Genomic DNA, 27644 nt, shown 5'->3' with positions numbered 1-27644 from the left:
TGCAATGTAATAAAATGGATAGGTCTGAACAAGATGAAGGATTAAGCAGGATGGATGAATGTTCATAATTAACTCCAGCCACCATATTGGACAATTACCTTAAAAACCAAAATTCAATGTATCATCGAGAATGTAATATAAGCTATTGAATATTTATTTTAATTCACAATTAGAACCTGGTTTTGAATTACAGTTGTAATTATAGAAAGAGTCTTGGCCTGCAAGTGAAGATTAAGGAAAGTAATTTGGCTGCAGGCTTTAAAGTCAGAAATTATTACTCTGGGACTCGTAATAAGAGTAATTTATTGCATTGGCCTTCGTCATCTAACAGAAAGAGCCAGCTGTTCTTTATGAGAAAAGGCACCCTAATAGCAAATCCGCAACTCTAGATGTCAGCTGATCTATATCGGTGAGACCGAGCGTAGGCTTGGCGATCGTTTCGCCGAACACCTCCGCTTGGTCCGCACTAACCAACCTGACCTCCCGGTGGCTCAGCACTTCAACTCCCCCTCCCATTCCGTATCCGACCTCTTTGCCCTGGGCCTCCTCCATGGCCAGAGTGAGCAACACCGGAAGTTGCAGGAACAGCACCTCATATTCCGCTTGGGGAGTCTGCATCCTGGTGGCATGAACATTGAATTCTCACAATTCTGTTAACCCTTGCTGTCTCCTCCCCTTCCTACCTCTCCTTCAGCTTTCTGTCTGTCTCCTCCTGCTTGTTCCTTTCTCCACCCCGCCCCCCACCATTCTGAAGAAGGGTTTTGGCCTGAAATGTTACCTATCTCCTTCGCTCCATAGATGCTGCTGCACCCGCTGAATTTCTCCAACATTTTTGTACCTAGAGGAACCAATGATCAATACAACGTGTGGGACAGAAATCTAACAAAGTTCTTCGTCCTCTTAAGCAGTCCCTTGGAATTGAGTCTGTAGAAGGGTCCGACCTGAAATGATGCCAATCCTTGTCGTCCAGAAACGCCGCCTGACCCGCTGAGTTACTCAAGCACTTGGTGTTTTATTCAAGATTCCAGCGTTTGCAATTCCTTGTGCCTCCTTTGGGACTGAGGATGACATATGACCATTTCAATGATAACAGTTGGGAGATTCCTGTGCATGTGAACTTTTTTGGTGTGAATTAATGATTGCACAGCAGCGACCAAGGTTGACAGTGATGTCTTGGTTTAATAACAAGGGGGTCCAAGGTAACAGGTGACCAGGGCCTGCTGTGCAGACTTAGCTTAATATATACATGGGCACATGCATACACAGACACACATCCAGCCACATTCTTTTACTCAAACCCCTTCCTCACAACCCTCACCCTAGTGCTCTCTCTGCTTCTCCCCCCACTTATGGTTGTCTATATCTTTCTCACTCCCCCCATCCATGGTTGTCCTCTTTCTCACGTCTGTCCCTCGCCACTCACCTCCTCCCTTCTTTGTTCCACTCGATCTTTAGACTTTACTTTAGACTTTAGAGACACAGTGTGGAAACAGGCCCTTTGGCCCACTGAGCCAGTGCCAATTAGCAATCATCCATACACTAACACTAGCCTACATACTAGGGCCAATTAACCAACAAACCTGTACATCTTTGGAATGTAAAAGAGCACCTAAAGAAAACCCATGCGGTCAGGGGGAACGTACATATAGACAGCACCCAGTCAGGATTGAACCCGGGTCTCTGGCGCTGTAAGGCAGCAACTCTACCCCAGCGCCACTGTGCAGCCCAGTTCCCAACCTTTCTCCGATCACATCTCCCCTGCCTATCCTGCCTCTTCAGAGCAACTTCCCAATTATTGATCACTTTCCCAGTCCAAGCTGCCACATCACGTGAAGCTTGCAGCCGAGCCTAAAACCTCTGGACGGTTCCCTCAATCATCTGGACAGATGGTCTAAATATGTGCCAGAGTTACATAAAAATGAGAAGGTCTTTACTCAGTGTCACCACTGATTTACAATAACTGTATTATTGCTGTTGGTGAAATCATCCTTGATTAATGACCGGTTACTGAAAGAAGTTTTGAAGTACCAAAGTTTGATGGGTTAACACATTGTTTTGATATTTTCAAGATGTGGGCAATATTTTCTTCACAGTGAGCTTTTGAAAGAAAAATGAACAAACACCGTAACTCATTTATCAATTGTACACCTCAATTAAATGGTTAAAAATGATTTAATTCCTCAACGAGTGAAGCAGTTTAGCCTGGAATGGACAAAGTGTTAGAATGTTTAAGCTGATAAATTGTAAGCATCGTTTGCATGCCTCAAGTCCTTCGAAATAAGCATAATGAGAAGAGAAATTCCAATTGCCTCTATTTTCTCAGCAACAGCATTACAGCATCAAATCCATCACCTTACATATCCTGCAGGGATCTTTGCTGACCAGAAACTTAACTCAAGTACCCTCTGGCAAAGATATTTGGGCAGTTCAAAAACTTGGAATTCTGAACATAGTACAGTATAGCACAGGATAACCCCCTTCGGCCCATACTAGCTGTGCCCAACATATGCCGACAAAACGTGTGGGAAGGAACTGCAGATGCTGTTTTAAACTGAAGATAATGGGTAATGGTTCATGACACTTCAGTCTGAAAAAGGGTCTCGAACCAAAATGTCACCCATTCCTTCTCTCCAGAGATGCTGCCTGTCCCGCTGAGTTACTCCAGCATTTTGTGTCTATCCACATGTCAAGATAAACCGATCTCATCTGCCTGCACATGATCCATATCCACCATCTAATTCAGTTATTCCCATCCTCACATTCCCTCCCCTTCCTGTGCTTGGTTTTGTAAATTAAAAATAAATTCCTCCTGCCGCTTCATATCATTGGCGAAGAAAACAATTGTGTAAACAGAGGTTCTGAGCACAAAGTGAAAACATAGAACATAGACCAACAGTATCGCACAGTATCTGCCTGCACATTATCTATATCCCTCTATTCGCTGCATATCCACGTGCCCAACTAAAACCCTCTCAAATGCCATATCGTACCCGCCTCCACCACCACCACCCCTGGCAGTGTAAACTAGGCACCCACCATCCCCTGCCACAGAAGGCTGTGGAGGCCAAGTCAATGGATATTTTTAAGGCAGAGATAGATAGATTTTTGATTAGTACAGATGTCAGGGGTTATGGAGAGATGGCAAGAGAATGGAGAGGGAAAGATAGATCAGCCATGATTGAATGGTAGAGTAGACTTGATGGGTTGAATGGCCTAATTTTGTTCCTATCACTTATGAACTCTGCCTAAAAGGATGTGCCTCACACATCTCCTTTGAGCTTTTCCTCCTCATCCTAATAGACATCTTCCTGATCTTTACACTACCTGAGGTGTGGGTTCTCGTGAATAAGGGCTGTCCTCTGCTCCTGCTGTTGCCTGCACCAGTTCACCCTTCAACTCTATGGATAGCAATACCTGAGTGGGGTTTTTGACATTCAAAAGGTCACACTTGGCAATTTTAAAGCTGATTACCAAGTCCAAAATCCAAGGTGGCGCCCAAGCCAGGGGACTCTTTGTGTGCTGTTGACAGGAGTGGATCTGCAATCACGCATTAGAATCGCTCTGCTCTTTTAACTCTCTTCTCCAGCAGCAGCATTTCTTACTTTGGAATGTGAGTCCCTAGTGTGGTCTACACACATTGACAGCCTTATTGCTTTCTGACACAGGGTGCCTCTTGCTATTTGAGTATCTTCCTGCAGGAGATGATACAGCTCTGTATGTTCAATGAGACTAATTTATTTACTGTATAAACTTAACAGACTAGTGCTTTAACTGAAAATTCTACAGACAACAAATTTGCAATAAATAGCAGGTTGATAGGTGGGTGCCACACTGTTTATGGCATGGCTGGTCACTAGGGCATGTTAAGCACCATTAAACATTGGCAGTAACATTTGTGATTTATATTTTATGCCACTGATTCACTATTATCAATTTCACTCTAACCTTTCCATGTCTTGTGGCTGCTACAGCACCTGCAACAACTCACGCACCTTTTGTGTTAAACATCATGAGTTCAAAAGTTCTAAGAGCGGAATTTGGTCATTTGGCCCATGAACGGCATTTTATCATGGCTGATTTATCTCTCCCTCCTTACCCCATTCTCCTGCCTTCCCATAACCTCTGACACTTGTACTAATCAAGAATCTATCTGTCTCTTTTCCCTCTCAACCCCATATCTTTTCCCTCTTAACCCCATTCTCCTGACTTCACCCCATAATCTCTGACACCCGTACTTATCAAGAATCTGTGAATCTCCAACTTAAAAATATCAATTGACGGCCTCCACGGCCTTCTGAGGCAATGAAATTCCACAGATTCACCACCCTGTGACTAAAGAAGTTCCTTTTATTCTGAGGCTATGGCCTCTGGTTCAAGACTCTCCCCCTAGTGGTAACATCTTCTCCACATTCACTCTATCCAGGCCTTTCACTATTTGAAACATAAACCATATATGTAAATAAACAAATAGACGACCAAACAAACAAATATATCGATAAATAAATAAATAAACATAAATTAATGAATGAACACATGAACAAAATAAATGGATAAATAAATAGATAGATGTATAAATATATAAATAGATGCACAGGAGCAGCACAGTGGCGCAGTGGTAGAGTTGCTGCCTATCCCGGGTTCAATACTGCTACGGGTGCTGGCTGTACAGAGTTTGTACATTCTCCCAGTGACGGCGTGGGTTTTCTTCGGGTGCTCCAGTTTGCACCCATATCCCAAAGACGTACAGGTTTGTAGGTTAATGGGTTTTGGTAAAATTGTAAATTGTCCCCAGTGTGTAGGATAGTGCCAGTATATGGGCTGATCGCAAGTCGCCGTGTACTCGGTGGGCTGAAGGGCCTGTTTCCACACTGTATGACTCTGTGGCTATGGAAACTGAACAAAACCTGGTCTTTTCTTTCAAAATGTTGATTCCATCTTGCCTTTGGCAGAACCTTTCAGATGATTGGCGAATTAGTTGGTAAAAAACAGGCATTGTAAGGCAAGGTGTGATCCAACACATGTTAATACACTGCAGGTGAGCTAAGAAGGAGAGTGTACAGCAGTCTCTCCCTGTCTCTAAGCCACAGCTCTGACGAGGAGGCATTTTGCTCACTCTATGGGCTGCACCATGAAACCCATGCCTAGCCCTAGTGGAGACACAAGGAACTGCAGATGTTGCTTGAGTTGTTCTTTTTCATATCTCACTCTATTTATCGTAACATTGGACGGCTTTCTTTTCCTGGAACTGCCTTCAGTATTAAAGACATTATGAATTCATGTTGCTTTTGTTAATGTAGAACATGCCTCAATCACTACAAGATTATCATTAATCCTTCCTTGATCCAGATAAGTTATATGAAGTTTGACCATAGGTTCATCGAGTCATACATGATGGATGGAAACCCTTGGGCTCGACTTGTCCATTACTGACCAAGATGATCCATCTAAGCTGGTTCCATATATCCGCGTTTGGCCATTAAACATTTCCTACCCATATACCTGTCTTGGTATTATTCATCGTCACAAGCAAATGAAATCATTCAAGAACCTCTATTTGGCGTCATATATTTCCCCCAGCTGTGTTATTTTTTTAATGATGCTTACCATGAACCATGAATAATACTAAAGAATGCTTTGAGCTGTTAAAAAATTGAATGGGCATGAAAGACATTTTAGCAGCTAACATATTGCATCAACAGTTATATTGTGCTACCAGTCTCTGAGTGTCAGCTGGAGAAATAACGAGTGATGATATATTTCCTGCTCTACTTGGGTGGTAAATAGATTGTGTGAATTGATTACACGTTATGGAGCATCAGAACCTTTTAAGGCTCACTAGAAATTGCAGTGGAAATTGAAAGATCTTGTTTTCCAGAACAGATTGCTAATCTGCTTTCCCAGTTTAATTACGCAGGTAGGAAGGGGAAAAGTGATCCCTTAGTTGGTAAAGGATTGGACTTCATTAGCCTGGCTGTTCATGTGAATTGAGACTTACTTCTGTTCCAATTTCCAAACCTAATTCCCCTTTCCAGTTCTCCTTGCTACAGGTTGCAGCATCCACTATCTCTCATGCCTCCAGAGAATTGTTCTTGTTGCCTCAGACTGCATTGTGGTGCAAGGGTAAAAGCCTAACAAATGGGAGGTGTATGCTAATAATTATTGGGTCAATGGTTGGGTTAATATATGATGAGTATTGATGGCTCAGGGCCTGTAATCGGTAGAGTTTTGGATGAGGGGGAGATCTCATTGAAACCTATTGAATAATGAAAGACCTAGATAGAGTGGATGTGGAGAAGATATTTCTGGTGGTGAGAGAGTCTAGGACAAGAAGGCACAGTCTTCGAATAAAAGGATGGCGATTTGGAGGAATTTCTTTAGACAGATTGTGGTGAATCTGTGGAATTCATTGCCAAAGATGGCAGTGGAGGCCAAGTCATTGGGTATTTTTAAAGTAGAGATCTGTAGGTTCTTGATTGGCAAGGGCATCAAGGATTATGTGGAGAAGGCTGGAGAATGGGGTTGAGAGGTAAAAATAGATTAGTCATGATCGTGAAGAAGGGTCTCGACCCGACAATCTATTCCTTCGCTCCATAGATGCTGCCTCACCCACTGAGATTCTCCAGCATTTTTGTCTACCTTCAGTCATGATCATATGACATAGCAGACTAGATGGGCCTAATGGCCCAATTCTGCTCCAATGCCTTATGATCTAATGGATCAAATGTGCTTCTACAAGATCATTCAGATGCAGAGGTTCCCAATCTCCCAATGTGGTACTCAAGGGTAATAGCTCACATGGCACAAATCACACCCTTGAGCCCGCCCGCAGGGTCTATGGCAACTGACAAGTACTCTTTATATACTAATCTCAATTTATTCTTCCACACATCCCCATCAACTGCCCCCAGTTCAATAACTCATCAGCACGTTAGGGGCAATTTACAGCCGTCAATTAATCTATCAAACACATATCTTTGGGATGTGGGAGGAAACTGCAGCACTGGAGGAAACCCACATGGTTATAGCGAAAGCAGGCAACACACAGACTGGACTATAGCTCAGGATCAAACACAGGTCAGTGGACCTGTGAGACTGCAGTTCCACAAGCTGTATCACCGTAACACCACATTTGGACTTTCGATGGACAACACTGACTGATCTTCAGTCTTATGAGATCTCACATGAAGCTATGGAGGACATAAATATCTCTGTCAAGACTCCAACATTCTCCGTCCTTACCTCCTACAGTATCCTAGGTAACATCCCTAATACATCCATGTCTCTTTCCACCCTCCCATGCCGTGATGGGAGATGGGGAAAATATCAGGTATTTCTAAATTCATTCGAAGCAATAATTCTGGTTCTATCATTCCTTTATATATTCCCTCCAAATGTACATAATAAATTGTCCTCCTTATTACTGGTAGAAATCTTTATTCATTCTAAAAATATCATTTTTTTGTAGTTGTTAACAAAAAACACAGAACTAACATTTTTCCTTGAGTTGTTCATGTAATTAGAGTCATAGATTCATAGTAATGGAAACATGCCTTTCAGCCCAACTTGCCCATGCCGGCCAAGATCTTCCATCTACGCTAGTCCCACCTGCCCATGTAAGGCTTATATCCTTTCAACCATTTTCTATCCATGTACCTGTCCAAATGTATTTTAAATGTTGTTATAGTACCTGCCTCAACTACCTCCTTTGGCAGCTTGCATCATATACCTGCCACCCACTGTGTGAAAAAGTTACTCCTCAGTTTCCTATCTTGTCTCACAGCACCTTAAACCTATGTCCTCAGGTGCTTAATTTCCCCTCATGATTAGAAGTATTATCTTGATTTGACTGGATTTCTAATAACAACATCTTATTAATAGTCTGTGTAAGCACAGGCACATATGTATTTATATATATATATATCTTGCCGTCCCTAAGTTCTTCAAACCAAGACCAGTTCTGTTCAGTCGGATGGCTAAATATATGTATATGTATATATATATATATATATATATATATATATATATATATATATATATATATATGTGTGTGTATATATATATATGCATATGCACAAATATTTATATATATCTACGATTAATAAACCATTATTAGTAATTACTTATATATATTTAATACTATATATAATTATACATTATATATTTGTAAAGCAAATTATACCTCACCCTTATTGTCAGAATAAATCAGAATATATATAATGTGTGTGTTTGTGCATGTGTGTATATACATATATATATGAGTGTGTGTGCGTGTACATCTGTGTATACAAAGTGTAAGACAGGCGGCATCTCTGGAGAGAAGGAGTGGTCGAGTCCCTTCTTCAGACATGAGACATGCTAAAAGTCTCCCATTTATAACACTGTTGTAACTTGTCTTCTCAAGGGGCATTAACTATAATATCCATTTCATTGAAGCATTTATTTCTGATGTTACAATAAGGGTGGGGTATAATTTACTTTAATTACAGCACTTTCAATTGAAATGTTAGCGCATGACTCCAAGACAGCGACAAACCTACACCTTGATAAATCCGTCTGAAGAAAATAGGTGCCTTTGGATGGTGCTGCTTCAATACATCAAATATACAGCACAGTTGTGGCAGGAAGACCACATCCAGGTCATGACCAAACAAGGAAACAACAGATCAGTACATGTGAAGCAGTTCACATCTGTGGCTGCTGACATTCTCCTCAACTTCCAGAGAAGTCCGTAGATCAGTCTGATTAAGCTCCTATTAATATTTCCTTTCCTGTGTTAAACAGAGAATGCTGTTTCGTAATGGGATTATTTTAATATGGAAATCCTGTCCATAACAGACACAAATCTAAGACCTTGCATCCAAAACTGGATGCTGCAGCAGGTTTATATAAAAGTCAGGCCGGGATAAAAACTGTTTGCTTTGACGTGAAAGACTGCAGAAGATTTCACCCAGGAGCAGCTGTACGACATGTATAATCGTCCTCCTTTATCTTTGCCCGCAAAGAAAGACTCTTGTCCTTATCAAAAGTATCAGAGGCCGACAAACATATTCAATCACCAGAGGTCAGAGGATAGAGATCAGGAACAGGAACTCCTGTTGATTGTCTCCCTCCTCCACCCAATTTATAACCCAAAGAATGTTGCACTAATTTTAGCCTCTGCTGCTGCCCCCAATTCAAGATCCACTACTGCGATATGCACCCGACAGCATACGGTATTTTTCGGAACTAGGTTATACGTTTCATGTTAAGCATCCTGCACAAAAATGATAATTGATACGCGGTGGTGTAGTGGTAGAGTTGCTGCCTTACTGCGCCAGAGACCCGGGTTCAATCCCGACTACGGGTGCTGTCTGTACAAAGTTGGCTCTGTACAGGGTTTTCAAATGGTGTGCCTGTTTTATCCCACATTCCAAAGATATGTAGGTGAACTGACTTCTGTAACTTTCCCCGAGTGTGTATCTCTACACTCTCTAAACTAAAATGTCTTACTTACAATCGTTACATTTGCCTTTCGAAGTCCAGCTCACATGTACGGCTTGGCATAAATAACATTTCAGCAGAGGTCTCCAATGAAAACAAGAGATAAGATGACTTGCCTGAAATGAACCGTCACCTTGAATGGTCAAAGTATTATTTTGGCAAGTTGACAGCTGTTTGAAGCAACAATCAAATGGCCTCTTTCTATCCTCCCAAAACTAACTTGAAGCACGTTAGAATAGGAATTAATATAGTTATTTAAAATCCAAGGAAATTGCTGAATATGTACATTTATTTATCGAGGAGCTAGAATAATATGTTCCAACACCAAGTTTCCATGTGTGTTCATCTGGTCAGTCATCAGAATGTGGAAACAAGGAACTAGAGATGTTGGTTGACACAAAAGGACACAACGTGCTGGAGTAACTCAACGGGTCAGACAGCATCTGTGGAGAACATGGATGAGCTGTGAGAGGGAGGAGGAAGAAAGCTGGGAGAGAGGAGAGGTAGGACAACATCTGGCAGATCATAAGTGGGTAGGAAGGAACTGCAGAAGCTGGTTTACACCGAAGATAGACACAAAATGCTGGAGTAACTCAGCAGGACAGGCAGCATCTCTGGAGAGAAGGAAGGAATGGGTGGCGTTTTGAGGTGGGGAGGGGGTGGGGTGGGGTGGGTAGGAGGGGGGAGCGGGTTTGATAGGCAGATGGCTGGAGCAAAGACCAAAGATAAAAACAGAAGGTATGAGATAGACTGCTTGAAGTTGCAAATGTGAAGCAGAGGAAGGAATGTAGGAGGGGGAGAGGGGGAGGAGGGAAGAAATAGATGTCCAAATGAGGCATAGGGCGGGATGGAGAGAGTTAAGAAATGGTGTGTGTGGGGGGGGGGGGGGGGGGGGGGGGGGAAGAAAGAAGATGGGGGGGGGGGGGGGGGGGGGGGAGATGTTTGAGATTACTTAAAATTGGAAAATTCAACGTTCAAAACATTGCGTTGTAAGCTACCCAAGGGGAATATGAGGTGCTGTTCCTCCAATTTGCGTGTGACCTCACTCTGGCAATGGAGGAGGCCCATGATGAAAGGTCAGTATGGGCATGGGAAGGGCAGTTAAAATGGTTAGCAACTGGGAATGTGGCAACTTGGAAGTCTGGGACTTGTTTTTATGCATTTTCCTGTGGATTCAGTCCCCGCTCCTTTTCGCTACTACTACAATGTGAGAATGGAAAAGGTCACTTCTGTGCTCAGGGCAGGCAGTTCTAACATGTACAGTCATTCCCTCTCCAATTACTAGTGCCTTCTGTTTAAGAAAGAACTGCAGATGCTGGAAAAATCAAAGGTGGACAAAAAATGCTGGCGAATGAAAAAATGCTGAAAAAGCCATGATCACATTGAATGGCGGTGCTGGCTCAAAGGGCCGGATGGCCTACTCCTGCATCTATTGTCTATTGTCTATTGAAACTCAGCGGGTGAAGCAGCATCTATGGAGAGAAGGAATATGGCGACGTTTTGGGTCGAGACCCTTCTTCAGGCACTTCTTCTTTCTGTTTAGCTCTTCAACTGTCCTATTGGGTCCAGTTCTAGATTGTATGTGTAAAGATATGCTTTATTTGATGGATGTAGTGTTTCAATCTTATAAAGGCTTTGAAAAATATCTAGCTATAAACTGAAACTATTATTGGACTTGTTTAAAAAAAATGCAGGAAACTGATCATGCATCATGTATTGCATCATTGTAGTCACTCAAAGAAGTTGATCGATGGTGGAGATGGGAGTCCTAAACTGACAAAGTATATTTACAATTGACCCTTCAAAAGCCAGCAAAGGTCAATTACCTATGAGCAGAGGCATCTTTAATGGTGACACAATGGCATAGAGGTAGAGCTGCTGCCTTACAGCATCAGAGACCTGGGTTTGATCCTGACTACAGGTGCTTGAAGAGTTTGTACATTCTCCCTGTGACCACGTGGGTTTTCTCCGGGTGCTCCGGTTTCCTCCCACACTCCAAAGATGTGCAGGTTTGTAGGTTGATTGTGTGCAGGATAGTGCTAGTGTGCGGGGTGATTGCTGGTCAGCGTGGACTCAGTGGGCAGTAGGCATGTTTCCATGCTGTATCTCTAAAGTCCAAAGCCTAAAAAGAGATGAAGCATACTTGATGGGTAGGAAGGAACACCAAACACTGGAGTAATTCAGTGGGACAGGCAGCAAGTCTGAAGAAGGGTCTCGACCAGAAACGTCACCCATTCCTTCCCTCCAGGGATGCTGCCTGTCCCACCGAGTTGCTCCAGTATTTTGTGTCTATCTTAAGCATACGTGAGTTTAAAGAATGAGCGGTGATCTCATAGAAACATTCATAATTCTCAGGGTGGGCTACAGGATTTGTCTGGTTGGATGTCTTACAACCAAAGATCACATCTCAAAATAATGGGCTAGCCATTCAGGAAATGTTGAGAAGAAAGTATCAACACAAATAGTTAGCATGGAAAAATAGGGTGGCTTAGTGAAAGCAGATAAGAGTTTTTTAGATAGGCACAAGGAGTTGCCGGGAATGGAGGGCTATGGATCATGTGCAGGCACAAGATTAGTTTAACTTGGCATCATCTTGACACAGACTTTTCTATGTTATGTATTTAAATGTCTTTGCCCAGAGGGTGACGAATCTTTGGGATTCTCGATTGAAGGCCGGTACAGTAGATCAATCACTGAGTATATTCAAGAAAGATGAATAATCTTTTTAATATTAAATTAATTCAGGAACACATGGTCAATGCAAGAAAATGACGCCAAGGTAAATAGTTGACTGAGTTATTTTTGAAAGGCATAAGCAAGGCCTATTCCTGTTTCTAATTCTGATATTCTGATCTTGTGGGATAAAGTCACACATGGATTCAACATGTTATGAAGTGCTTGCTCCTTTCCCTGAATAGGGATTTATTGAAAGATTAGTTTAGATTAATTTAGTTTTGAGATACAATGTGGAAGTAGACCTATCGACCCACCGCATCCGCGCTGACCAACAATGACCCGTGCACTAGTTCTATGTTATGACATCTTACACACGATGGGGCAATTTACAAAAGCCAATTAATCTACAAATTTACACACCTTTGAAATGTGGGAAGAAATCCGAGCACCTGGAGGTAACCCACATTGTTGGATAGTGAATGTGTTGGATAATTTTACAAAACTGTGCAACTTTAATGGTCATTATTTTTCTGTTGCTACCAGCTAAATTACATAAATTGTCATGGTGGGATTAAAATTCTGAGCTTCTCACTTGCCAATCAAAACAATTAATCATCCTTCATCAACACCAAATGATTGCTGACGATTATTTTTAAATCTCTGATCTTCCAGATCCACATTTGCAACGGATCAATATCCCAAGTGTAAGAATCTATCTCTACTTGCTTCCTTGAATTTAAACAAAGTTAAAATTAAGAGGAGAATTTGATTCCATGCACTAAACATAAATGAAGTCCTTTAAGAGGTAAAATGAAAATAGTGGACTTAGGACCTTTTTACCAGTGACAAACCAATAGTGTTTTATGTAGCATCTCTGGAGAGAAGGAATGAGTTACGTTTTAAGTCAAGACCCATCTTCGGTCTTGACCCGAAACGTCACCCATTCCTTCTCTCCAGAGACGCTGCCTGTCCCGCTGAGTTACCCCAACATCTTGTGTCTACCTTCGATTTAAACCAGCATCTGCTGTTCTTTACTATACAATAGTATTTTATGGAAGATTACAAACTTTGTCGTTTGTTTTTTGAGTATGTGTGCATGTGTATGTGTATCTATATATATGTATATACAGATGTATGTATATATCTATCTATATATATTGTGTGTGTACTTGTGTGAGTGCATACATACACACTGAAATTTTTTTTCTCTCTCGTTTATCATATCGTTTACAGTATACTATGTTTACATATTCTGTTGTGCTGCAGCAAGTAAGAATTTTATTGCTTTACCTGGGACAAATGACAATAAAACACTTGACTCTATACTACACCTATTAAAAGCTGGCCAAACAAGCAGAAAAGACCTATTGAAATAAAAGCTATGTTAAATTTTATGCATTCACTCCTACCAATTGGAAGAATATATAGGAGTCTGAAAACTCAAAGGTCAAGATTCAGGAACAGCTTCTTTCCTACAGTCATAGGGCAATTAAATGCTACAACCTCCAAATAAGCTCAGAACTACTTATACTTATGGGTATTGGTTTTATTTTATTGGCACAATCATTTTTTGTTCTATATATATACTGGACTAAGTGGGACCCGTTGGGTCCCAGCATCACACAGGAGGGCTGGTCCCCCAATGCAATATTTCACCTCTCCACCAATTCCAATATTGGTGGCCAGTGGGGGGGGGGGGGGGGGGGGGGTCTGTTGTGCTAGCAGCTCACTCACTCATGGTTGGTGGACTGGCAGTTGACTCACGGCTATTCCTTGAAATTCCACTTCAAGCAGGGTGCAAGGCCACCAAATTCAAGTGTAGTTTCATACCATTTCAAGCAGGGTGCAAGGCCACGAAAGACAGTGAGTCGTGACCTCTCCCTCCTCCATCTTACAGAGACTGAGCCACGCCTACACTTCTGGGTTTTATAATCCCTCCCCCTTCCACCAGAAGGGGCGTGGCCTTCATGGCGTGATTGACAGGAGAGAGAATCTCAACACTTGTAAACACTTATAACTCTTTTATTTTTCATCAATGGGAAAAATCCTCGGCACCTGATGAGCAGAGGGGGACTCTGAGTGAGATGGACAAAAATCACAGCCGTACGTGGTAGTGGTTTTTCTAAAATCAATATAAAGGGCAAACAGGAAGTGATCAAAATTACACTTTTAATTATATAGAAGGCAAGGCAATTTTAATTAGGCAAGGCAACTTTAATTAGGCAACACAGCTTTAGCATTTCCAAACAAAATGCAACACAGCTTTAGCATGTCCAAACCAAAGGCAACACAGCTTTAGCATTTCCAAACTATATTTTCAAACCACATTAAGGGCACTGACAGGTCAGTAAAACCACTCACAGTTTAGTAGACATGCATTCAGTGTTATTCACAGCTCAGACTGAGAGACATGACCCTCTCGTTCCCCCATCTTGCAGAGACTGACTGAGGCACGCAACACTTCCAGGTTTTATAGTCCCTCCGGAAGGGGCGTGGTCTTCAGGGGAGTTAATTTCAAGATTTTTTAAACACTAATAACTCTTTCATTTTTCATTGATGGGAAAAATATTCTTGTCCTGCACAGCGGAGGGGGACTGAGTAAGATGGCCATAAATCACAGCCGTAAGAGGCAGCATTTTTTCTAAAATCAATATACAGGACAACAAGAAGTGGTCAAGATCAGACTTTTAGTAATGTAGATATTCCTCTCCACTATGTCAATTACATTTTTATTTCATTTGTCCAATATTTTTTGTAACAGAATTCAGCTTTAAAAATATATGAATAAGTCTACTTTTTCTTTTAATTGTAAACTTTTAAACAGATATTTAAATATATTTTCCATCTTTATTTCTGGATGTTCGCAGATTTCATTTGTAGAAGTAAGATTTTGAAGATGAAGTGCTATAAAATGTGGCGATCTATATTACTACGCCAACATCAAAGTGCTGTTTGTTTAGTTTGAGTCAAGACTATTTTTGAATAGTCCTACTGAATCCAAAATATAATGTAGGACAAGGTTCATTCTGAATTGCAATGTGTTAATCTGTCAAATCCTCCCATCGTCTGTGGCAGATTATCAGGTTTTATATTAAAGTAACACAATTCATGTTTCATCTACTTATGTATGATTTCTTCATTCTTCAGTCAAGAATACAACATATAATTTCATCCACGCCTAAACAATGTGCTACGTTTAAGCGCCAAAGACTTGAAGTTCTTTTTCCATTTACTATCACTTCTACTACTTGCTTTTCATCGACAGTAAGATCAGAGACTAATGTGTCCACAGATTATGGGAGGATCGGGCATTTTATATTGGAATTCAGAATGAAGCTTGTCAAAGATAATTCCTTCATTGTATTTTGGATTCAGTAGGACTATTTAAAAATAATCTTGATTTAAATTAACACAAACGTTACTTCAATGTCTAGGAATGAACTGCAGATGCTGATTTACACCAAAGATAGACACAAAATGCTGGAGTAACTCAGCGGGGCAGGTAGCATCTCTGGAGAGAAGGAATGGTGACGTTTTAGGTCGAGACCCTTCTTCAGATTCACTTTAATTTAGGTATTGTAACATTAATCGACTTAATACATCCTATTGCATAAGATGAACATTGGTATAGGTCCATCAGTTCCGAAAGGCAGCAAGCGGTGAATGAAAGTATTTTTTTGGCATTGCTTGTTTATTTTAATTTACTTTACTTTAGACTTTAGGGATGCAGCGTAGAAACAGGCCCTTCGGCCCACCGGGTTTGCAGCGACCAGCGATCACTCATACACTAGTTCTATCCTACACACTAGGGACAATTTACAATTTTAATACATGCCAATTACCTACAAATCTGTACCTCTTTGAAGTGTGGGAGGAAACCGGAGCAACCGGAAAAATATCTCACGCGGTCTCAGGGAGAACGAAACAAACTCCATACAGATAGCACCCGTGGTCAGGATCGAACCGGGGTCTCTAGCGCTGTGGGCAGTGACTCTACCGCTGCGCCACTGTGCTGTCCAATCCTTTTGACCATTTTGGAGGTTGAGGTTGCTGTCAAGAGTTGCACTGGTGAGTAACTACAGTGCATTTTGTGAGCAGCACATTGGTAGATTCTTGAGAATTTTCAGAATCACACTAACCTGGGCAAATGGCAAATATTCCATCACATTCCTAACTTTGGGGTAACTGGAAGTGAGTCACCTGCCCTATCTCTGATCAGTGTTTGTGGCCCAGTTTTTATCTTAACGGTGCTTTGATTGCCCCGACGCGGGAGCTACGATTGCCCTGACTGCGGATGGTTCGATTCCCCTGACCACGGGAGAATAAAGAGGGAGGAAGATTGGACTTTATTACCTTCCATCACAGTGAGGAATGTGGGGAATCCACTGTGGTGGATGTTTATGTTAACTTTTATGTAGTTGTGTGTCTTGCTGCTTTTTTTTTTAGTATGGCTGTCTGGTAATTCGAATATCACTGTACCTTAATTGGTACACATGACAAAAAAATCCTTTTGGAACCTTTGAAACCTTTGATTCTATCATAATCATAATAATAATTTATTAGCCAACATATGAGGAATTTGATTTGCCATACATTCATACCAATAAAGAGCAACAAGACACGCAAATACATTTTTAACATGAAGATCCACCACAGCGCTTCCCCCACATTCCTCACGTACAGATGGAAGGCAAAAAATGCTAAATCTTCTTCCCTTCTTTGTTCTCCCGTGGTTGGGACACTTGAACCTTCCATTGTCTTGGCGATCCTGGCTCCCGCAACCGGCGGCCGAGCCCTCCGCGTTGGGGTGATCCCACTATGAATCTATAACTCCAAACGTTAGCATTTGGGATCAGGTTCGAACCCGGGTCTCTGGTGCTATGGAACAGCAGCTCCACCAGTCGCTCTACTGTGCTGTCCACCGTTTTAAAAGCTCTGACCATGGCTGGAGGTCTTGGAGACAAAAACGGAATTGGGTTCCGCAGACCATAGTTGAATATTAAACAAGTTTTGGAAAGCCTGATTCAAACAAAGATGATTGTGAATCATTTTCTAGGTTTTTACCCGTTCAATTCAGCAATATTACTAAAGTGAAATGTTTTGAGAAGCTGCCAAACATTTTCCATTCTAGGCTACACTGGCCTGGTGGTGATACTTGGCTGATACCCACTCCTGTTTCAGTGAATGATTGCTGGTTTCTATGTTTTGTATAGTGGAATAACCTGAGTCCCAATACATTTCAATCAGCAAGCAAGACCCAAGTAATCACAGTGTAAGTCATGGCCTTCCAAAAGTTATCTAATGATAAACAATTGCACGTTCTTCATGGTGTTCCAAAGAGAACATTTCTTTATATACATGATGAATAATTAATCATCTTTAAATGTGAATTCATCAAAAATAATAATCATGAACAAGCCAACTGACTTTCAAATTCAACCACAAATATTTTATTGTTTTAACTGCTCTGTACTGAAGATGAAACCTAAAATTTGCTATCAAGACATATTGCAAATAAATGATGAAATCTTTTACAATATGTGCAGTTTACTTCCTGAAGTCAGCAGGAATTTATCCATTTTATTAAATGCAATTGACTCTTTTAGAATACATGTGCAGGAAAGTGCTGATAAATCTTGACTACAAATAATACCAACAGTCACGTTTTGGTTTATAAAACATGGGGAGAAATTGTAATCCCCAGGCTAACCTGAGGTGGCAAAGAAAATAAATATCTACAAACAGTCTAGAAGTGTGAACGGACATATTTTATATTCTCTTTGGTCCATTGATAGTTTAGATTTTAAACATTGGTATATATTTTCATAAAGAAAAAATAATATATGGATTTGTTTCCAGATAAACCTAATCTGAATAAATATTATGTTGAAAATAAATTAACTTTATGAACCTGATGAGTAAATGTCATGTTTTGCACTGTTCATGATGATCAAGATCGGGTGGCGTAGAGATAGCGTTGCTGTCTCACAGCGCCAGAGACCGATGTTTGATCCTGATAACGGGCGCTGTCTGTACAGAGTTTGCATGTGACCGTGTGGGTTTTCTCCGGGTGCTCTGGTTTCCTCCCACATTCCAAAGATGTACAGGTTTGTAGGTTACTTTAGTGGAGTCCACGTCGACCAGCGATCCCCATGCACTAGCACTATTCTTTGCACTAGGGACAATTAACCTCCAAAACTGTCTCTGGAAAACACGGATAGATGATGTTTCGGGGCGGGAACCTTTTTCAGACTTATATCCGAAGAAGGGTCCCGACCTGATACGTCACCTATCCAGGTTTTTCAGGGGTGCTGCCTGACCCACTGAGTTAGTCCAGCACTTTGTGTCCTTTTGTGTAAAACTGCATTTGCAGGTCCGCTTTTCTATAATGTATGAATAGATTTGCTTCTTATGTAGAGGAGCAGAGTGTTAATTTTAGTTTGGCCCAAACATTGAACTGAACAACATAGCGAAGATAGCCATTTCAACCCAATTATTAATATTGATCTTTGAGTTAATATTATGCACTAATTTAAAAAAAACTGAAAAAGGTTGATTTAGACAAAGAAAGATTTTGTCCTGACCCTCCTCTTTTCAAAGAATGATCTCGACCCGAAACGTCACCTATTCCTTTTCTTCAGAGATGCTGTCTGACCCGTTGAGTTACTCCAGCATTTTGTGCCTATCTCTTTTCCAGCTTTCTTTCCCATCCTCCCTACAATCAATCTGAAGAACAATCCCAACTCAAAATGACTCCTATTTATGTTCTCCAGAGATGCTGCCTGACCCGCTGAGTTGCTCCAGCACGTTGTGTCTTCTTTTGTAAACCTGCATCTGCAGTTCATTGTGTCAAAATGTATTTGGGGATGTTTACTGTTATGCGCTGTAGAATATAAATTGCATCTTATGTTTTTCCAATATATTGAAACCTATTAACATAATTATTTGTGGATGTTATTTGTTACTTACAGCTCTTCCAAGAAGTGAAGACCTTCAAATGAATTTGGCTGCAGGTCATCAATATTGTTCATGCTCAAGTCTCTGAGGGGAGAAACAGAAAACAGAAAAATGAATAAATTATAGTTGGCTTTGAAGGGAGCAGTATAACCAATGTTGAAAGATGTTTGCCGTCGCATTGCCACTTCTAAAGTTAGTTAGTATGTTTAGTTTATTGTCACACATATCGAGGTACAGTGACAAGCCTTTGTTGCGTGCTACCCAGTCAGCAGAAAGGCAATACGTGATTACAATCGAGCCATCCACAGTGTATAGATACATGATAAAGGGAATAACGTGAATAAGGTTTAGTGCAAGATAAAGACTAGTAAAGCCCGATCAAAGATAGTCCGAGGTCTGCAATGAGGTAGATAGTAGCTCAGGACTGCGCTCCAGTTGTGGTAGAATGGTTCAGTTGCCTGATTACAGCTGTTCATTTCATTGTTCATTCAGTTCCACAACCAGAGATGAATTGTACTTTCTCTGCTTTGCCACTGTACCTTGCAGACCACGCATTCCCTGTTTCGTCTGGAAGATACGTTGTTTCTTTCCTGATTAAAACAATCTCTTATGAATATCATTCAAATGAAAAATGCACTTTGAAGGAAATAAAAAGCAGATGTCAAGAATAAGAACAAAAGGAAAATTTCCATCGTCGACTATGTCAATAACTAGTAGCACCAAGATTGCAAATTGTTCAAAGAAGCCTTTAAAGACCATTGCCGCAGGGGTCAAAGCAGCTTGCTGGCGCCATGATTTTCCAAAGCAGTTTACTGTATCATGTGTCAAGAGCCAAGAGTGTTTAATTGTCATATGCACTGGGATTGGAACAATGCGATTCTTGCTTGCTGTAACTTTACAGGCACAAACAACACAACATGGAATAAAGTATAACACGATAAATTATCCATCGCACTTGGTAACCAAACCATAATAGTGCAAATCGAAGCACATTATGCAACCTGTACAAAGCTCTTTATGTGTAGGAAGGAACTGCAGATGCTGGTTTAAACCAAACAAAGACACAAAATGCTGGAGTATCTCAGTGGGACAGGGGCATCTCTGGAGAGAAGGAATGGGTGACGTTTAGGGTCGAGACCCTTCTTCAATCTGATGAGAGGTTTCGACCCAAAACGTCACCCATTCCTTCTCTCCAGAGATGCTGTCTGTCCCACTGAGTTACTCCAGCATTTTGTGTCTAGTTTCAAAGTTCTTTATAATTCAGTTAAAGATAGATTTGTGCACTGCAGTTAAGAGCTTAGATAGAGTGGATGTGGAGAGGATGTTTCCAGTAGTGAGAGAGTCTAGGATCAGAAGGCACAGGCTCAGAATGAAAGGACTTACCCTTAGAATGGAGATGAGGAGGAATTTCTTTAGCCAGAGGTTGGTAAATCCTGTGGAATTTATAGCCACAGACTATGGAGGCCAAGTCAATGGGCATTTTTAAAGCAGAGATGAATAGGTTCTTAATTAGTAAGGGCGTTAAAGATTATGGGGAGAAAGCAGGAGAATGGGGTTGAGAGGGAAAGATAGATCAGCTTAGATCGAACGGCAGAGCAGACTCGATGGGCCAAATGGCCTAATTCTGCTTTTATGGTTTTAATTTTATGGTTGGTACGGAGGTCACGGTTCTTAGGCTCCTGTGCCTACATTCTAATGGTAGCAATGAGACGAGAGCATGGCCAGGGTGGCTTGGGTCTCTGATAATGTTAGCTTCCGTACTGAGGCAGAACTTCCTGCAGATTCCTTTCATTGTGGTGAGGTTAATGCCGGTCTTAGACTAGGCAATGTCCACTATGCTCTGCAGCCTTCTCGTCAGACATGAAGGATACTCTTGAAAATATCCTTCAATAAGTATTGGAATAACACAAATATTATATTGAGCGTGCTTTAATACTTCTTCACACATTTTGATTGACCATCGAAAAGTATGACAGAACATGGCTGTGAATGCACTTCTGAAACAGAGTGAGCATGCTCATTCACACGCTGCATTGTTCCCTTCGGTGTCTGCTTATTGCACAGCACCATCCGGTAATTCAGCAGCTTACTATCTATTCACAGTATTATTGAGGTATAGAGTCATGCAGCATGGAAACAGGCCATTCGCCCCACCGAGTTCATGTTGCCCATCAAGCACCCATCCAAGACACTAAAAAACTGCAGATGCTAGAATCTTGAGAAAAGCACAAAGTGCTGGAGGCTGAAAATTTCAGATGAGGGTAGACCGATCTGAAATTATTAACAAAGAGCCAATGAGTGATACAATTCTTGTTGAAAATGTTGCTGTATTTTATTCTGGAGGCTGTGTCGACTTCATTAAATGAAATAATAATCTAGTATTCTTGGAGACACGAGAAACTGTAGATCTTGGAATCTCGAGCAAAACACTAAGTGCTGGTGGAATTTAATGGGTCAGGCAGCATCTGTGGAGGGAATGGAGAGGCGACATTTCGGTCGGGACCCTTCTACAGATTGATTGTTGTAGGGAGGGAGAAGGCTGGAAAAGGGAGGTGGTGGGAGGACAAAGCCTGGCAAGTGATAGGTGGATACAGGTGAGGTTGGATTGGCAGATGGGTCAGGTAAGTAACTAAGGAGACAAGTGGATGTCAGATAAGGAGAGGAGAGAAATGTAAAGCCCGAGGGGTGGGTATAGATGGAAGGTGGCAGGAGGGAGGGAAGAGTTAGAACAGCAGGAGAGCAGCAGGAATTACAGAGGGGAACAGTGAGAGAATCTTACAGAACTCCCATCAGAGAGAAGCGAACTTCAAAATAGCCATAAAAGGATGTTGACACAAGGAATTGTTGACGTGATTTACAGCAATTACAAAAATAGACACAACAGTGCTGGAGTAACTCGATGAGTCAGACAGCAATTTCAGGTTGGGACCCTTCCTCAGACAGATTGTAGTATGGAGGAACAAGCTGGAAGAGAGATAGGGGCTGGACAAAGCCAAGCGATAGGTGGATATAGATGAAATACCGCCTATCTATGTTCTCCAGAGATGCTGCCTGAATCGCTGAGTTACACTTTGTGTCATAAAAGCTTGTTGCCTCCCTTCTCAAAATTTTCAAAGATTTCAGAGTGTATCTAATGCACTCTTTGTACTGAAAAACATGTTGGCTTTTGTTATAAGGATCTCTAAAGCAGGTGCTCATTCAAACATCAACACCATATATTAATTCAGATGGAAATAATCTGTTATTTTCACACAATTTCAAGTTTTCAAACAATTGATCATAATTACAGCTCTCTTTGTGTTCGAAATGTATATAATGTCGGAAGGATTAGTAGGGGCTTGGTTGTTGGGCTGTCTGGGATTGTGTGAATCCTGATCTAACACATCAGGTCATGCTGAATTCCATTCAGCTCTCCACTGCATGGATTTTACGGATTCTAATATCCTCCCAGTGTTGCTGTTCCCCCATCCCAAACGATGATTGTGTCTCAAACGCCCGTTGCGGAATGTGGTGAGAACCATGTGTAGGAAGGAACTGCAGATGCCGTTTTAAACCGAAGATAGACACAAAAAGCTGGAGCAACTCAGTGGGACAGGCAGCCTCTCTGGAGAGAAGATATGGGTGACGCATCCCTTACCCCTGACTAATCTGAAGAAGGGTCTTGACCCGAAAAGTCACCCATTCCTTCTCTCCAGAGATGCTGCCTACCTCGCTGAGTTACTCCAACATTGTGTGTCTATCTGTGCTGAGAACCATGCTCAATATCAAAAGTGTCTCACGTAACAGGTCAGGGCCCCTGGTAATGAATATCCTCTGCTTCCATTGCTTGAGTCACCATGTTACAGCCATTGTGACTCACTTGATCACTTGATCCATCTGCACTTCATGCTGCCTTGACAAGGCCACCAGCATAATCAAAGACATAATCTTTGCAGAACGTGTCAACCCTTGACTCCGTCTCTCCCTGTTCCCATCAGGAAAGAGGTACAGAGGCAAGAGGTGGAAATGCATAAATCCAGATTTGGGGACAGTTTCTTTCCAGATGTTATCAGGCAACTGAATCAACTTATTGGTTGGTTAGGATAGGAATTGCCAATGCTTGTTGACAAAAACAAAGTGCTGGAGTAACTCAATGAATCAGGCTGTAGTTTTGGGTCAGGACCCTTCCTCAGCCTGATTGTAGTGGGGAGTAGAAAGTTGGAAGGGAGATAGGGGCAGGACAAAGCCTGGCAAGTGATATGTGGATACCGGTGAAATGTCACTTATCCATATTCTCCAGGGATGTTGTTTCACCCACTGAGCTACTCCAACACTGTGCTTGGATCAGAGAGTATTAGCTATAATACAGGCTTGGATTGTTTTCACTGGAATGCCGGAGGTTGAGATGAAGCTTGATAGAAATACACAGAAGTATATAAAACAGCATAGATAGTGTAGACAGAATATTTTTCTGGGTAATAATATCAAAGTCTAGAGGGCAGAATTTTAAGGTGAGAGGAGCAAGGTTTATAACAGATTTAAGGATGCAATTTTTTTACACCTCTCATCTCTCCATGTATTTGCAGCGAAGCTGCGCAAATTTTGCGATTTTTACTATAAAAAATGATTAGATTCATATAGAAATGACATTATACAGATCAGTGAAAAAATCTTTATATTTATTTTATTTTATTTTTATTTTTTTTTACTTTTCTTAACAGCTATTTTCATTGGGAGTATGACAGGTGAGGCTCTGCCTCCGCTGCCTCCCCTGGCCGAGGAAACAGGCCCTTTGGCCCACCGAGTCCACACCGACCAGCGACATTATTCTACACACTATGGACAGTTTACACTTATACCAAGCCAATTAACCTACAAACCTGTATGTCTTTGGAGTGTGGGAGGAAAATGAAGTTCAGGGAGAAAACCCATGCAGGTCATGGGGAGAACCTACAAACTCTATACAGACAGCACCCGTAATCGAACCCGGGTCTCTGGCGCAGCAAGGATGCAACTCAACCGCTGCGCCACCATGCCACCCACGTGCCGTTCTGAAGAAAGTTTCTTGATTGTAAGCAATGCCTGTTTTTCCATCGATGGGATTTATATAATTATATGGCTCTTCATATCATTTACTATAGTTTTGTGTATAAATCAATGAGCTATTAACCTTTGACAGATGTGTTTGATATTCTCTCTACCTAATAACATATTTCATCTTGTTCCTTTTCTTCCATAGCTTTTCTTAAATGTGCATATTGCAAGATGATATTTTTATGCTCGCATTAACTGCAAATGAGCTTTGTAAATAAACTAAAAGCTCTCCAGTGGGAAACCGGATAATTACTTTTAATTACTGTGTTTTCCTTAATTTAAATGAAACAGCCACAGAAGTATCTGTTGCCTATCCCATAATTATCTAAAAGTAAAAATAATCCTGACGGTCAAAATTATTGGAATTGCAACATAAAGAAAAATGACCTTTTTGGGATTTCACTGACTTTCAAATATAATTGGAAGAGAAAATAAGACACATCTGGTCACAACTTTGTGTTTAAGCTACAATATTTAATAAATGATTTCTATAAAATTCCAATTGTGTTGCCAACCTCAACTACACATCTTGTGAATCGGTCAAGGATTAGGCACAGTAAATCACAGTGCAGTAATTGTTTAGTAATTGCATTAAGTGTCCAGAAAAAAAAAGAATTAAGGAGAAGAAGAAATGCAGATGTTGGAATCTTGAGCAAAACACAAAGTGCTGGAGGAACTCAGTGGGTCAGGCACCATCTGTGGTGGGAATGGGCAGGTAACGTTTTGGGTCAGGACTCTTCTTCAGACTGAATTAAGGAGTATTGCTTTGAACATTGCAAGCAGACAGCATACCTATTCTTCCATAGCTTTGCTTGAAGCAACAGCATTTAATGATGATTGGAGATGGAGTAACAAGGCTCTAGCAAGTATTGGCAGACAGCAAAGATGGTCACCTCAACCCTGTTATTAATATTGATCTTTGAATTAATATTAAGAGCACTCATTATTAAAACCTGAGAAAAGATTGATATTGAGAAAGAAAGACTGTCCTGGCCCTCCTCTCTTTCAGCTTTCTTACCTGTTCCCCCCACTGCAATCAGCCTCAAGAATGGTCCTGACTCGAAACAACACCTATCCATGTTCTCCTGAGATGCTGCTTGACCTGCTGAGTTAGTTTAATTTATTGTCACGTGCATCGAGCTACTGTGAAAGGCTTTTTGTTGCGTGCAAAGTCCATAATGTACAGATACAGGATTAAGGAAATAGTGTTTAGTGAACAAAGTTATAGTAAGCAATGCTGCTGTTGGACTAGAGGTTTAAAAGAGTGAAGCAATTGTAATGAGTGATGGCAGATCCACTTCTGGGACCAGCGCGTGTCACTCCAGCACTTTGTGTCTTTCTTTGGTATAAACCACCATCTGCAGTTCCTTGTTGTTACATATTGATTTTGACAACCATTGAAAAATAATTAAAACTGTTAAAAATAAATGTGAAAAGTAGCAACAGCAGCAGGAAATGTGATTCTATTTCTGATGCCTTGCACCAAACCTCATTCACCATTCCTATTGATAAAGTTAACTGATGTTAAATTAAATACAGCCTTTTGTAAAAAAAGGTTTTGGTTTGCATGACACAGCAAGTCCATACTGCGTGCTCAGCTAGGGCAATTCGAAGAGACAGATCTTTGAAGTTGACTTAGCAACATTTTAAAGAATGACAGTAACTGAAAGAATGCTTTAATCTGAGGATCAGATTTCATCATCAAAGTCGCAAGACTCCTGAGGCACCATTACCTGCTTACAGCTCAGAGCTCTGTTACACAGAGAAGCTGACTTCTCTATCATGGAGGTAGACACAAAAAGCTGGAGTAATGCAGCAGGACAGGCAGCATCTCTGGAGAGAAGGAATGGGTGACGTTTCGGGTTGAGACCCTTCTTCAGACTTCTTCTCTATCATGTATTTCTTTTAGGGCTATTATTCAATACTCAATGCTTAAGGGGTAAACAGAAAAACAAACTCAAAACTTTATCCGCAAAACAATTAGGAAATTAACTCCCCTTCCAATTCCCGTACCGACCTTTCTGTATAATTTAATTTAGAGATACAGCGGGAAAACAGGCCCTTTGGTCCATCAAGTCCGCGTCGACCAGAAATCACTCACACACCTGTGTACTAGCTCTACCCGACACATTAGGGACAATTTACAGAAGCCAATTAACGTATAAACTTGCACGTCTTTGGAATGTGGGAGGAAACTGGAACATCTAGAGGAAACCCACGTGGTCATGGGAGAATGTACAATCTCCGTACAGACAACACATGTAGTCAGGATTAAACCCGGGTCACTGGCGCTGTAAGGCAGCAACTCTACCGCTGCGCCACTGTGCTCTCCTGGGTCTCATCCATTGCCGGAGTGACACCACACACAAACTGGAGGAACAACACCTCATATTCTGCTTGGGGAGCCTTCACAATTAATCCCTCTTTTTTCCTTATTTCACACTTGTTGTCTTCTCCTCCTCTCTGGCCTTTGTCCAACCATCAGCCTATGAACACCTCCACCCCTTCTTCCCCTCACCTGCATCTTCAATAGAATGCATTTCAGAAGCGGGATATCTTGCAATGTTGCCAGCTCTGAATGGGAATTAAAATCCAGCAAACTTTTCCATGGTCAGCAGCTGCTCATTAAAGTGAGATCTTAGACTGTGTGCTACAGCTTTAAAGAAGACTCACAATCTTCCGCCTCAAGAATAAGATTGTTCTGACAGAACAAAGTCAGTTTTAAAGAATTCCAAAGTGGAAAAGTACACCATAATCATTGTAATGGTGAGGCATGCCAACTATGATTAAGCTGTCTAGTATAATAAGTTTTGATTCCTAAAATCAAACTCATGACCAAGTGTGTATAGAACAATCTTTAACAGTGAAGGTTATAGATTTTTTGAACACCAACACTAATTTAAAATCTCATTTATCTATACAATTCTGGAATTAATCCAGGAGATATTAAACTGTGAAAACAAAGGCAGGCATTGCAAATGTAACTGCAGTGCCAGAATCAGTCTGAGTGTAGAGAATAACACGTCTGTCTCCGGGAAAGATGATGCCCGTGTGGAAATAATGTGAACACAATCCAAATGTGTAATGCTTTTTCTTGATTTGTGAAAATATATCCAGATATCATTTACAACATTTTCATGGTGACGTGTGAACACTGCACTGGCCAGTAGACTATTTCTGTACACTTTGCTAATCGGGGGATGTGCTTAGGTATGGAAATACTGGACTGGAATGTTTGCAAGAAAATAATTCCACTGTGCGTTTGCACGTGGCAGAAGGTCGCCTCTCGACGGGCTGCTGCCATGGCCTGGCCTGGCAACAGTATAGAAGATGGGAGGTCACGTCGTAGTTGTATAAGACGTTGGTGAGACCGCATTTAGGGTATTGTATTCAGTTCTGGGCACCATGTTAGAAGAAAGGTGTTGTCAAGCTGGAAAGGGTACAGAGAAGATTTACGA

At 41.2% G+C, this 27644-nt stretch overlaps 1 protein-coding gene across 1 annotated transcript in view; it reads right to left on the bottom strand.

Annotated features, from left to right (window-relative positions):
* LOC129708659 (leucine-rich repeat-containing G-protein coupled receptor 6) overlaps positions 1-27644 on the bottom strand; it is a 249491-nt gene that overhangs the window by 130842 nt on the left and 91005 nt on the right. Inside the window, exon 2 of the mRNA XM_055654554.1 lies at positions 19126-19197. Coding sequence (XP_055510529.1) covers positions 19126-19197 — 72 coding nt within the window. The remainder of the gene's footprint in view (positions 1-19125; positions 19198-27644) is intronic.

The sequence above is a fragment of the Leucoraja erinacea genome, chromosome 24, assembly GCF_028641065.1.
Source record: "Leucoraja erinacea ecotype New England chromosome 24, Leri_hhj_1, whole genome shotgun sequence".
Classification (NCBI taxonomy): Eukaryota; Metazoa; Chordata; class Chondrichthyes; order Rajiformes; family Rajidae; genus Leucoraja; species Leucoraja erinaceus.
This window is presented reverse-complemented; position numbering and strand designations above follow the sequence as displayed.